Source organism: Falco biarmicus, chromosome 3 (genome assembly GCF_023638135.1).
Source record: "Falco biarmicus isolate bFalBia1 chromosome 3, bFalBia1.pri, whole genome shotgun sequence".
Taxonomy (NCBI): domain Eukaryota; kingdom Metazoa; phylum Chordata; class Aves; order Falconiformes; family Falconidae; genus Falco; species Falco biarmicus.
The window spans coordinates 14,157,160-14,169,982 of record NC_079290.1 but is presented as its reverse complement, the minus strand read 5'-3'; the positions used below and the strand labels follow the sequence as shown (position 1 = coordinate 14,169,982).

The window sequence follows — 12,823 nt, the reverse complement described above, 5'->3', positions numbered from 1 at the left end:
GCAGCTGATCTCCCTAAAGAAAGGTTTAGTGCCCCAGTGAGGGGGGGCGTGGGAGAGGCCGGTCCAGCTTTGTGGCTGCTGGGTAAGCTGTACAGAGAGTTCCCAGAGCGGCACACTGCGGGCTGGAGCCAGCAGTGCCCGGGGCGGCAGGCACGCGGAGCTGGCAGCTGGTGTGTGCCAGCAGGGCCGAGCTGGCTGCTGCGGCTCTGCTTGTGACAGCAGCCACAGGTCCCATGTGCCAGGCCACGGTCAGAGGCGGCTACTGCAGGACAGGGCAGTACAGCTGACAGTGCTACCGTTCAGGCAGTGATGGGCAAGCACCCACGCACTTGGGGTGTGAGAACCAGCCTCACAGCAGGGCCATGGCCTGCAGGGTGCCCGGGCACAGCCTGGCTTGGCCACGGCACACCTGGGAGCACCATGTGGTGCATCCACCCGGCAAGTATCCCACCAGTCCCGCCAGATAGGCTATTTGTGGACACCAGTGAGCACCGGGTGGCTGCTCCAGGGGCGAGGGAGCCCTTCCAGGGCTGCCTGACAGCCACGCCAGCGCGCCATTCAGCGCTTCGCCTGCCACCGCCCCGCGGTTTTAACGCTGCGTGACAGTTTAGATTGCAGGGCCTGAAAGGGGAGAACTCTGGCCCATGCATCAGAGGGGCAAGCTAAGCTGCAGTGCGGTAAAAACGGGAATATAATAGAGTTATCCCTCACAATTAGCTTGGCCCAATTACATGCCCACTAGATCGCTGCTGGTGTGCAGTGCAGCTTCATGGCTGCCGACACTGCTCACGGCTGAGCTGCTGCTCCCTCTTGCCTGGTCACCGACCCCCGTCGTTCCTCACACGGCACTCAGCCTCAGCCAGCTGTGCCAAAGCCAGCAGGGTGACAGACACAGGCCTTCTCCGCCACATCGACTCGGAAGGAGTGACGGGACAGGTCAGCGCTGCCAGCCGCTGCCACTGCTCTGCCCCAGACCCTGCTCACCCAACCACCCCGGTGTGGCAGACCTGGAGCATCAGCTGCATTCTGCCCCACAGACTCCAGCTGCCCTTGTGACCAGCCCTCCCACCACCCAGAGGTATGGCAGCATGGGGAGTGGGGGCTGTTTTCCCTACATGGCGCATTTCTTCTCCCTGAGCCATCGGCGGTGCTGTGCTGTGTGATTCGGCCTGTGACTGCTTTGAGGACCAGCAAGCAGCGAAGCCACTGCCAGCCCCAGGGCAAATGCCCCACTTGCCACTGTCCTGGCACTGCCACTTGCCGTCACGCTGCCTGTGCCATGCCTGGCTGATGCTGAGCCCTGCCAGATGCTGCTTGTTGGTTCCACACCATTACTGCCATTGCCCATGGGAAGCCAGGCGGCTCTAGGGTGAGCGCATGGGAGGCAGATGCTGCCCATGGGAAGGGGCTTTGGGAGGGAACTGGGGGGTCCCAGGGGATCAGGAAGGTGACGTGGAGCAGTGTGAGACAGCTGGAGGTGAGGGATGCCTGGAGATGGATGAGGAACATCATGCTAGGTGGGAGGACAGACTGTCCCCATGTACCACACAGCTCACCCCACGGCTGGCCCCACGACACCAGGCCGCTGGTGGCCCCACATGCCCAGCAGGCAGCGGGGAGCAGCCAGCCTGGATGCACGGCGTGTCCCTCTCCACCTCACCCTCCTGTGCCCCTTTTCCAGCCACCACGGTGGAATGCCACCATCCCCAGCTCACCCATTGCCCCTGCGGGTGGAGCAGTTCCTGCTCAGCATGAGCCTGGCTCACCCGGCACCCCGCCAGGCCGGGGAGGGTCCCCATGCTGGGGCCAAGGTGGGCACACAGCTGAGGGGTGTGTGGGGAGGGGGGTCCCCTCCAGCAAACAGGTGCTGGTCCCCAGGGATTCGTTCAAGAACTGGGGGGATTCGCACCCGGGGAAAGGGAGCTGGACCCCACAGATGTGGGTAGGTGGGGGGCTTCTAGCCAGGACCATGGGGTTTAGCCCTGGATGCAGAGGGGTCTCAGGGATCTTATGAGGCTTGTGGGAAGTGTCCAACCTTGAGGGGGGATCAAGAAGTTGGAGGGTGGGATCAGGGAGTTATCTGAGGTGGAGCACAGACCTGGGCTGCCTGTGCCCTCCCCAGGGAGCCATCCTCACTGTCGCCCCATGGAGCCATCCCGAGTCACAGCAGCCTGTCCATCCCAGCACAGGGGATGTACGTCCCCCACAACCCCTCCACCCCAGCTGTGTCCAACGGCCACGTCCTGCTGCAGGCTGGCCAGCAGGGAGGGACGCCACTGCTAATTGCAGACACACAATGCAATTAACGTGCTCCCAAGCTGCTGCCATCTGTCCCGGCCAGCCTGGGCTCCCTACCCAGGTGCCGACACACTCAGCTGCTCCCAGCACAGTCCCGCTGCTCCCAGGCAGACTCCCACTGGCCTCAAGACATTGCACGGGTCCCGCGAGGTCCCACGCAGCTCCGGTGCTCCCGGCATGGTGCCTGGTGGGAGGCACTGCCACAGGACGAGCCTCCTGGCTCAGGGAGTCCCAACCTGGACAGAGCAGTGGCACGTGGCTCACAGCACTGGAAAAGGCTCCTTGAGCCGTCCAAGCCAGCGCCAGTGAACCTCTGCGTGGGCGTCTGTGCTGACGTCTCCCAGGTTTTCCCAGGCTGCCCCTAACAAACCCCGCTGGGGCCGCCACCAGCTGGCTGCCCGACCAGCTTGCCCTTCTCCCTCACCATCATCCCAGCCACAACGGCTCCAGCACTGCCAGGCTAAGGGAGTGCCCGCGGCGCACTGCCCGCTCCGTGCAGAGGCACCCGCAGGTACAGCCCCAGCCCAGCAGCAGCACATGTTGGCACAGCATATGAGCGCCCTGGCGGACAGCAAGCCCGGAGCCCGGCTGCCAGAGGGATGGATCAGTCCCTGTGCAAAGGACACAGCTTCAGAAGCCTCCACACCACCAGCAGTGCCTGCTTGCTGCTGCTCCCTGTCCCCAAAACTGGGGACCCACCAGCATGAGGCTGCAGCCTCCCAGCACAGGAGAGACCCCAGCCCCGCTACACCCACACACACCACTGCCCATCCAGGGCAGCTGGGCAGCTCTGGGGACAGTCCCGGTGACAACCCCACAGCCCTGCTCCGTGCTCAGCAGCACAGGGCTGGGGGGATGCCCAGGCACAGCAGCGCATGAGGCCAGCACAATGGTGCAGTGCTTGCACCAGGAGCTGGTCAGACCTCCAGCGCCCCAGCATGCTCCACCATGACCCGCAGCGGCACACGGCCTGGACAGCACGGCCCGTGGCACGGAGGCGTGGGAGGTGACTGGCAGCCCCTAGCCTGCACCTACAGTGGCGAGGCCGGGGCATGGCCACCGGTGGGGAGCAGCGAGGGCGAACAGACCACGCGGAGCTGCCGGCTGGTTTCATAGGATCTCTTTTACTGACCTCGCTGGGGAGAGCCATGGGTCCATACTGCATGTTTTACAAACACTTCACGGTATATACAAGTCAGGTTTTAGTGTTTTGCCCCCAAAAAGAGATGCTTTTGGATTATCGATCAGCCCCTGCTGCCCTGATGAGAAATGACTGGGAAATCAGGGGAGCACAGGGCCCCGACGGAGCGGGAGCCCTGGCTCAGGCTGGGCTACAGTACAGTTGCCCACATTAGCATGTCATGCAAAAGCAAAACTGGATAATGAGAATAATAATAACGAATGCTGAGGAATAACATGACTCATTTTACACGTGGCAAATGAGAGCAGGCAGAAAAGAGGAGAGGTGCTGTGGAGATCCGTGGGCGAGCCATGGCACTGTGCCAGGCGGCTCTCCCTGGGAAGGAGGGGGTGCACCTCAGGCATGCTGGCACGGGGCAAGGGGAGGGCCAGGCGACCGCACGGGTGCCTCTCGGGGGGACCGGGTCAGCCAGGACAATTGTGGGGGCTTTGGCGCCAACAGCCCGAGCCGGCACGGCCCCTCCGCTGCATCACTTATTGCTTCAGCCCCTGACCGGGGCCCTGGTGGAGTGTGGCGTGGCAGGGGGACGGGGGGCTGTGTGCTGCCAGGGGGCAGGGGCAGCGGGTGGGCCAGGGCACCCCGCTGCTGGTGGGGGGGCTCCGGTGCTGCAGGGCAGCCCCCACACCCAGGCAGCGTGGCCCCCAGTTTCTGCCCGGGGACTCTGGCAAGTGCAAAGGGAGAGGGAGCACGTCCCAGTGTCCTCAAATGCGGTCCCACTTGCCCCGGGACGGGGGTACGGGCTCCGTGGCAGCGGTGAGGGGAGTTGGGATGGACATCCAGCAACACTAAAACAAAGCGAACAGAAAAGATGGGATGAGACAGGGAGACTGGTCCATGAGATGAAGCCATTGAGCCCAGCCGGCAGCACTGCGCACCCGCCCTGCACCAGCCTGCTCACCCCCACGCTGCCTCGGCGAGCCACAACTCCTAACCAGGGCCAGCCCTCCCGCAGCCGGAGCAGCTGGGTGCAGCCGTGGCTGAAAAGCCTTCACCATGGGCAAGTGTAGCCCAAACTGCACATGGGAGGAAAACGATACCCCCACTGGACATCTCAGCGTCACCGCTGGGAGAGCGCAGTACCCAGCCAAAGCCCCAGCACCAGCCCCGCCAGCCCCGGCAGGGAACGGCAGGGAACCCCGGCTCCAAAGAGTGAGACTGGAAAGGTTGGCATTACCTGTGCTGGTGAGCACGGCCGAGGAGCTGCCGCGTCCCGGGCTCCCCTCAAGCCCATCCACGACTTGCTGACATCGGAGACCCAGCTAAGGAACTCACCCAGCGGCAAGGGGACTTCTTTGGTGGGACTGGAAAAAGATGTCTGCCAGAGAGAGAGTGCGTTATTGCGGGTGAAGGGAAGGGGAGGAAAACCAAGAGGAAAGGAGTTACCACGAGGAAGAAAAGAAGAGTCCGGCTTTACAGAGATCCGCCTCTTTTCTAACACAAGAGCACACCAGGCTGCTTCAGCGTCCCATGACCCACCCTGTGCTCAGAGGGTCCCATGGCCTCCGCACCCCTCAAGAAGGTCTGGAGAACCCCCGTGGCAAGGTGGAGGGACGCATGGCCAGGCAGTGGCTGGGGTCTGGGCGCAGGAACCGCGCACGGAGCCAGGCTGATTTTGGCAGCGCAGGGCTCTGCTGAGCTCAGGCACGGGCTCTGGTGAAGGCCTGTCAATTCGTTAAGCTACATGAGTGTTAAGAAATCAACCTTGTGCGGAGCACTTCCCAGATACACGGAGAGACAGACAGACAGACAGACAGGCAGACAGACAGGCAGGCAGCAGCAGGTGCGGCCGCCGGCTGGCTGCGACACGAGCCACGTGGGCAGGGAGAGCCAAGCATGGCTGGTGTGTCCCAGCGAGCAGGCGGGCGGGCTGGCGGAGGTGGCAGTGGACACGCAGCAAAGCCCCTCGGTGGGCGAAGCGGCGGAGCGGAGGCAGGTCCCTCCGCATGGCGCGGAAGCACCGGGCAGCATCAGCGCGCACTTACGGTCGGGGCACCGGCTCCGCGGTGCGGTGGTGGGGTTGTGCCAGGAGGCCAAGCTGGGGAGTTGGGGCAGCTTGGGAGCCAGGGTGCAGAGCCCCCTCCTTGCCATGCTGAGGGTGGGTGGAAGGGGTCCAGGCAACAGTTCTGGGGCCGGTGCAGAGTGTCTGGCTGTCCGGCACCGAGCAGCGGGGAGCCCACGGTGTCCTCCTCTGTCCTGCCAGCATGCCGGCTGTGGTGCACCATGGGAACAGGGTCCTCTCCTCCTTTGGGGTGCAGGGGATGAAGCCGGTAGGGTTAATTACAAAAGAGTCACTAAGTGGTTAGATCAAAAAGACTGAACTGTTTTCCTGTTTTCTGGCTCTGCCTAGCCATGTCCGAGCAGCTAAGTGGGACCGGCTCTGCAGAGGACAGGAACAGCAGCAGGCTCCCGGGGCAGCAGATCTGGGAGGGTAGTGTGTTTTCTCTCTCATCTCTTAATATACAAATACTGTCAGAACAATTGTATATATTAATATATTAGTCTAGTCTTTTTGGTTAAACTTTAGGCACTGCTTTGGAAGAAAAATGGAGTTTAAAAATTAAAAAAAATACTAGTGATTAGCCAGCAGCGTTGCCACATGCGGAGCAGGCGAGGCGGTGGGTTCCTCGGGCAGGGGCCGGCAGGTTTCACGCCACGCGGAGCAGGGGCCCACACAGCCCGAGGTGCTCCCTGCTCGCCTCCTGCCCACAGCGACTGCTTGCGAGGGACAAGGCAAGGGTGAGGGCAGCCACCTCCACGGCACTCTGGGGACCCATGGCGTATCTGCGCCCAAAACTCGAGGAAGAGTAGGAGGAGGAAGAGAAGGTCATGGAGAAGCCAGAACCGGTGGCGTCGAAGCTACCTCGCCTGGAGCCCGACCGGGACCCAGTCCGGGAGCCTGACCGTGAGCCAGAGGTGGAGCCAGCACTGCTGACATTGTAGGGGCTGTAGTAGCCCTTGCTCGACTGGGAGGAAGCCTCCAGCAGCCGCAGGCCAGTCCCATCCTCGATCATGCTGCGGTCCATTGCGTCCTTGTAGGAGATCTTGAGCTTGGTTTTGGGGCAGGTGAGATACTTGGAGTAGGTGTTCACATCCCGCAGCTTCTGGGCTGTGCGTGTGTCGATAGTGCCTTTCTGCAGAGCCTCATCCAAGGAGACACGGCCCTCAACATCGGGCTCGATCAGGCCCCCCGTCAGGTACTGCACCTCCAGGAAGCGCTGCCCGGCCTCGTAGTACAGCCAGCCCTTCTTCAGGGCCTGGGCTGCCGACATCTTCGTCTTGGTCCGCGGGTCCTCAAAGCCATAGAAGGCCTTCTGTGCCAGGTTGATGCGGTCCACCATGATCTTGTCAACCAGACCCTTGTTCACTGCATCAGCAACGGAGCACTTATCCCCGGTGTTGGGGTCAATGATGCCCCCAGTGCATGCCTGGGCTTCCAGCAGCCTCTGCCCCGTGATGTTGTCCACGAGGTTGCGGCGCATCGCCTCTGTGATGGACACCTTCTCCAGAGTGTCCGTGTCCAGGATGCCTGCCACTGGCCCAGTCTCCTCAGTTGGGTCGCTCCACATGGATATCTGCGTTCGCGTTGGGGCTGGGCTGACGGTGTAGGAGGAGGATGATCCCACAGAGGATGACCGTGACCGGAAGCCGCTCATGTTGCCAGAGAGCATGTCTGCGAACTCGGTGATGGAAAGGGTGCCTGAGCGGTACTGGTCCAGGGCTGACTGGTCAATCAGGCCCTTGCTGATAGCATCATCAATGTCATACTGGCGTCCCGAGCGCCTGTCAATGATCATCGACTTCACCACACCGTCAGAGGAGGAGGTGGTGATCTCCTCCCACTCGCATTCCTGTTCTGACAGCTCCAGGTAGGTCTGGTGGTCGATGAGGCCCTTGCGATAGGCTTCGTACACGGACATCTCCTTGCCTGTCTCTGGGTCAACAATCACCACCCTGCGCTTGCGGACGGAGGACTTGGAAGAGGTCTTCCTCTCCCGCTTCTTCTCCTTCAGGGGCAGGAGGCAGAGGCCGGTCTCTGGGTCAGTGATGCATCGCTCCATGAGCTGCAGGTAGGTGAGGTTCTCCTCCGTGTTGGGGTCGAAGAAGCCCTTGGTGTCATCGCTGGGATCCAGCAGGATCTCATTCATCTCCTCGTCAAAGAGGCCCCTCTTGTAGGCAATCTCCACAGGGAGGCGGTGGCTTTCCTCAGGATCAATTATACCTCCTGTAGCAATCTGGGCCTCAAGCAGGCGGATCCCATGGTCCTTCAGGATCAGACCCTTCTTCATGGCCTGGAATAGGGAGATGAGCTTGCCAGAGTAGGGATCCCGGTAGCCAGTGACCGCTCTCTCAGCGGAGAGCAACTTGTCCTTGAACTCAGGACCCACAATGCCCATCCGCACAGCTTCCTCCACTGTCAGTTTGAGGCCCTTGATGGGGTCAATCACGTACCCTGTGGCTGCCTGTGCCTCCAGGAGCTCAAATGCGGTGCCTGGCCTGATGATACCCTTCTTCATGGCCTGGTACACAGACAGCCGCTCCTTTGTGGAGTCCACAAAGACACCAGCAATGCAGCTGGTGCCCTCCAGGAACTTCTTCAGGTTCTTAGAGACCTCTTCGATGGAAGTGAGGCCCTCCTGGAGGCGCTGGGCAGTGGCTTCGTCCATCACCTGTGAACGAACCAGCTCCTCCACCGTGATCTGCTTCCGCAGCCCCCGGAAGGTGAGCTTCCTTGTGTCACAGAGTGGGAGCAGGAGGAGCCCAGTGTTCTCATCCTTTCGGCACCGTTTCAGGAGCTGTGTGTAGCTGAGCTTCTCCTCCGTGGAGGGGTCCACATAGCTTCGCACCTCGCTGGGCTCAGACAGCATGTCATATGTGTCCTTATTGATGAAGCCCCGCTGATAAGCGACCTCCAGGGGCAGATGGAAGCCCAGGTGCGGGTCAATGATGCCACCAGTGGCTATCTGGGCATCCAGGAGCTTTAGGGCCTCTTCGCTAGGAATGAGGTCTTTCTTCATGGCCTGGAAGATAGAAATCTTCTGTTCACTGTATGGGTCTCTGTAACCAGTCACGGCCCTCTCTGCGGACAGGAGCCGGTCATGGATTTCAGGCCCCACCACACCTTTCCTGACCGCTTCATCAACAGTCAGCATCTCATTCTTTGTGGGGTCAATCATGAAACCGGTGGCAGCCTGGGCCTCTAGGAGGGAGCGGGCCACCTCAGAGTTGATCAGCCCCTTCTTCAGTGCCTGGTAGATACTGAGCTTCTGCTTGGAAGAGGGGATGTAGATGCCAGCCACACAGCCCGACCCATAGAGGTACTTCCAGACAGTTTCCACATCCAGGAGCTCCCGGAAGGTTTTGGAGCCCTGCTTCAGCAGGTTGTAGATGTCTAGAGAGATGATCTTGGCCTCATAAAGGTCCTCAGCTGTGATGCGGCGCCGGACATAGTCATAGGATGTAAGATTCTGCTGCCGGATGATCTCAGTCTTCTCAATGATCTCAATAATGATGATGATCATACGCTCCTTGGACACACGGCCTGACTGGAACTCCTCCATGAGCTGCTTCCGCTGCTCCTCAGGCAGCAGGTCTGAGTGCATGATCTCCCACAGCGACATGGAGGAGCCTGCCCTGCTGCCCACGGGGATGTCCACCTGTGTCTCCTCAAACACCTTCCGTGTCTCTGCCTCTGTGTACACCTGGGTCGTCTCCACCACTGCAGGCTTCTCAGGCTCCCGCAGAGGCAGCAGATACAGGCCCGTCTCAGGATCCTCAATGCACTTCTCCTTCAGCTGCTTGTAGGTGAGGTTCTCATGGGTGTTGGGGTCGAAGAAGCCCTTGGTGTCATCAGTGGGGTCAGAGAGGGTTCGATTCATTTCCTCATCAAAATAGCCCCGCTTGTAGGCCACCTCCACGGGGAGACGGTGGCTATTGACAGGGTCAATGATGCCACCAGTAGCAATCTGGGCCTCGAGCAGGCGGATGCCGTGCTCCTTGACAATAAGTCCTTTCTTCATGGCCTGGAAGAGGGAGATGGTATTGCCCGAGTAAGGGTCCTTGTATCCAGTGACAGCCTTCTCGGCAGACAGCAGCTTCTCATGCAGTTCAGGCCCAACGACACCAGCCTTCACCGCCTCATTGACATACAGTTTCCGGTTCTTCACAGGGTCAATCAAGAACCCGGTCGCCGCCTGGGCCTCCAGGAGGACCACAGCAGTGCTGGGCCTCAGCAGGTTCCTCTTCATGGCCTCGTAGATGTTCAGCTTCTCCTTGGTTGCCTCCACATAGACGCCAGCAATGCAGTCACTGCCATGCAGGAATTGCCTCACCGCATCTGTCTCAGAGAGTTCCTTCACTGATTTCTTGCCTTCCTTCAGCTGCTCATACTGGGCTTTGCTGATGATGCGGGACTCCACCAGCTCACTGGCAGGTACAGGTGCCCGGAGACCACTGAAGGTCAGCTTCTCCTGCTTTTTGGTCTCTGCCTCCTCAATGATGGTGATCACGATCTTGATGATCTTCTCGATGGTCACCTTCCCGGTCTTGTACTGTCGGAGGAGCTCCCGCCTGTGCTCCTCCGTGAAGTACTCGGAGTGGATCAGCTCCCAGATGGTCATTGTCTGGCCCTTCATGCTGCCTACTGGGACCTCTACAGTCGCCTTGTCAAAGCACTCCTTCGCCTGGCTGTCTGTGTAGACCTCCTCCTGCTGCGACTGGATGGCTTTGTCTGACAGGGGCAGCAGGCAGAAGCCCGTCTGCTTGTCACGGTGGCACTTATTCTGCAGCTGGGCATAGGTGAGGTGCTCTTGGGTGTTGGGACAATAGAAAGCCTTGGCATCATCTCGGAACTCAGTCAGAGCCTCATTTATCTCTGGATCAAAGTAGCCCCGCTTGTAGGCGACCTCGAGTGGGAGCCGGTGGCTGTTCACAGGATCGATGATGCCTCCAGTGGCAAGCTGGACGTCCAGCAGACGAACCCCTGTATCGCTGGGGATGAGGCCCTTCCTGAGTGCTTGGAAGAGGGAAACCGTCTGGCCTGTATAGGGATCCTTGTAGCCAGTCACTGCCTTCTCTGCAGACAGCAGCTTCTCATGAAACTCTGGCCCCACCACCTCAGCCTTCACTGCCTCATCAACAGAGAACAGCTTGTTTCTCACAGGGTCGATGATGAAGCCGGTAGCAGCCTGTGCTTCCAGCAGGGACAGGGCAATCTCTGGCTTCAGCAGGTTTCTCTTCAGGGCGTCATAGAAGGTGAGCTTCTGGCCAGTGGACTCCACTAGGACACCAGCAATGGCATCCGTGCCCTTCAGGTACTGCCGCACAGACTCCATCTCCGCCACATCCTTCACAGACTTCTTGCCCTGATGCAGCTGGTTGTAGAGGTCCTTGTTGATGATTTTGCTTTCCAGCAGCTCAGCAGCAGGCACAGGGGCCCGGAGGCCCTCAAAGCACATCTGGCTCTTTTTCTCGCTTTCCTCCACAACTGTGATGATGATCTTAATGATCTTCTCCACTGTGATCTTGCCAGTCCTGTACTGCTGGATCAGGTCGCGCCTTTGGTCCTCAGTGAAGTATTCAGAGTTGATGATCTCCCAGATGGTCACTGTCTTCCCTTGGAACTTGCCAAACGGTGCTGTCACCGTGGCCTTCTTAAAGACATCCTTAGCTTCTTTGTCGGTGTAGACCAGCTCTCTTGTTTTAGCTGCCTGGTCAGTGAGTGGCAGGAGACACAGCCCTGTGTCTGGGTCAGTCACGCACCGCTCCATGAGCTGCAAGTAGGTGAGGTTCTCCTGTGTGTTGGGGTCAAAGAAGCCCTTGGTATCATCGCTGGGGTCAGAGAGGACCTGGTTGATCTCCTCGTTGAAGTAGCCCCGCTTGTAGGCAGCTTCTACAGGCAGGCGGTGGCTGTGCACGGGGTCGATGATGCCACCAGTGGCAATCTGGGCCTCAAGCAGGCGAATGCCGTGCTCCTTGACAATGAGCTCCTTCTTCATGGCCTGGAAGAGGGAGATCTTGTCGCCCGTGTAAGGATCCTTGTAGCCAGTTACTGCCCGTTCAGCAGACAGCATCTTATTGTGCAGTTCTGGCCCAATCACGCCCTCTCTCACCGCCTCATTCACCGAGAGCCTCACATTTCGCACAGGGTCAATTATGAAGCCGGAGGCAGCCTGCGCTTCCAGGAGAACTAGCGCAGTGCCTGGGCTGAGCAGCTTCTTCTTCATGGCTTCATAGATGCTCATCTTTTGATTGGTGGGTTTGATTAGCAAACCAGCAATGCTGCTGTTGCCCTGCAGGTACTTCTTGATGTCTTCCCGCTGTGAGAGCTCGCCAACACTCACAACACCCTTCACCAACTTGTCTAAGCTCTCCTTGCTCAAAATGCCAGCATCAGCCAACTTCTCTGCAGATACCTTCTGACGGATGCCATCAAACGCAAACTCTGGCTCCCCATTCTGTGCTAAGCCATCCACTGCATCTCTGCCATTGGGCACAGCTTTGATATCCAGCAGCTGCGTTGCTGTAACCGTGGCCTCCTCGGGCAGGTCATCTGTCTGGATCATGATCTCTCGTGTCTGGGCCAGGGCAGCCTTGTATTCCTCCTGCATCTGCTCAAGCCTCTCCCTAAGCTTCTTGTTCTCCTCCTCCAGGAGTTTCTCCTGCTGCTGTCGCTGTTTCTCCAGCTGCTGCAGCTCCTCCTGCTTGTGCCGGACGTTTTCCTCTGCTTCTTTCTGATGTTTCTTGGCTTCGTCCAGCATGGCTTTCAGCTGCTGCTTCTCCTGCTCCATCTCCTTCTGCTGACGCTCCTGCTCCGCCTTCAGGTTCTGGGCTTTGTTCACCTCATCTTTGAAGAGCTTCTCCAGCTTCATTTTCTCCTCCTCGATGAACCTCTCCTTCTGCAACAGGGCATCCTTCTCTGTCAGGAAGGTCTGCTGGAGGAGCTGTGTCTCCTGACGGAGCTGTGCCTCCTGGGCCACCTGCATCTGGGGTGGAAAAGAGAACAGCATGGTCAGAAGGCACTGTATGCCCACGAGGGCAGGGCTGGTGGGACTGCAGGGGCAGGCTGGGGCAGGAGGACAGGCAGCAGGGCTGGCACTGGGCTGGCAGGGCTGCAGAGTCACCCAACCGCTCTGCTGTGTCAGATAAAGAGTTAAGGGAGCTGGGGTTAGGGAGCCACAGCAAACAACACGTGGGGGGAATGAGCAGGGAAAAGACACAAGCTCTTCTGTGGGGGCCAGGGACCCCCGCCTGGCACCAAGGTTGGGAGCTGGGGACGGCTCCTGTATAAGGAAACGAAATACAGCAGGATGTGCCACAGGGCCAAAT

General features: G+C 59.6%; 2 protein-coding genes across 19 annotated transcripts in view; both read right to left on the bottom strand.

The window, feature by feature from the left end:
- Window positions 1-5,721, bottom strand: part of LOC130146682 (microtubule-actin cross-linking factor 1, isoforms 6/7-like) — a 36,364-nt gene extending 30,643 nt beyond the window's left edge. The window contains exons 1-2 of one of the 2 annotated variants that reach the window (XM_056333104.1): window positions 5,482-5,721; window positions 4,674-4,814 (exon numbers count right to left, since the gene is read on the bottom strand). In XM_056333104.1, coding sequence (XP_056189079.1) covers window positions 4,674-4,814; window positions 5,482-5,721 — 381 coding nt within the window. Of the gene's footprint in view, window positions 1-4,673; window positions 4,815-5,481 lie in introns of those variants that run through there. The other variant, XM_056333103.1, reaches the window with a different exon arrangement.
- Window positions 5,722-6,144: 423 nt separating this feature from the next.
- Window positions 6,145-12,823, bottom strand: part of PLEC (plectin) — a 62,584-nt gene continuing 55,905 nt past the window's right edge. For all 17 annotated transcript variants that reach the window (XM_056333089.1, XM_056333102.1, XM_056333100.1 and 14 more), the window contains one exon: window positions 6,145-12,480. In XM_056333089.1, the coding sequence (XP_056189064.1) occupies window positions 6,145-12,480 (6,336 nt within the window). The remainder of the gene's footprint in view (window positions 12,481-12,823) is intronic.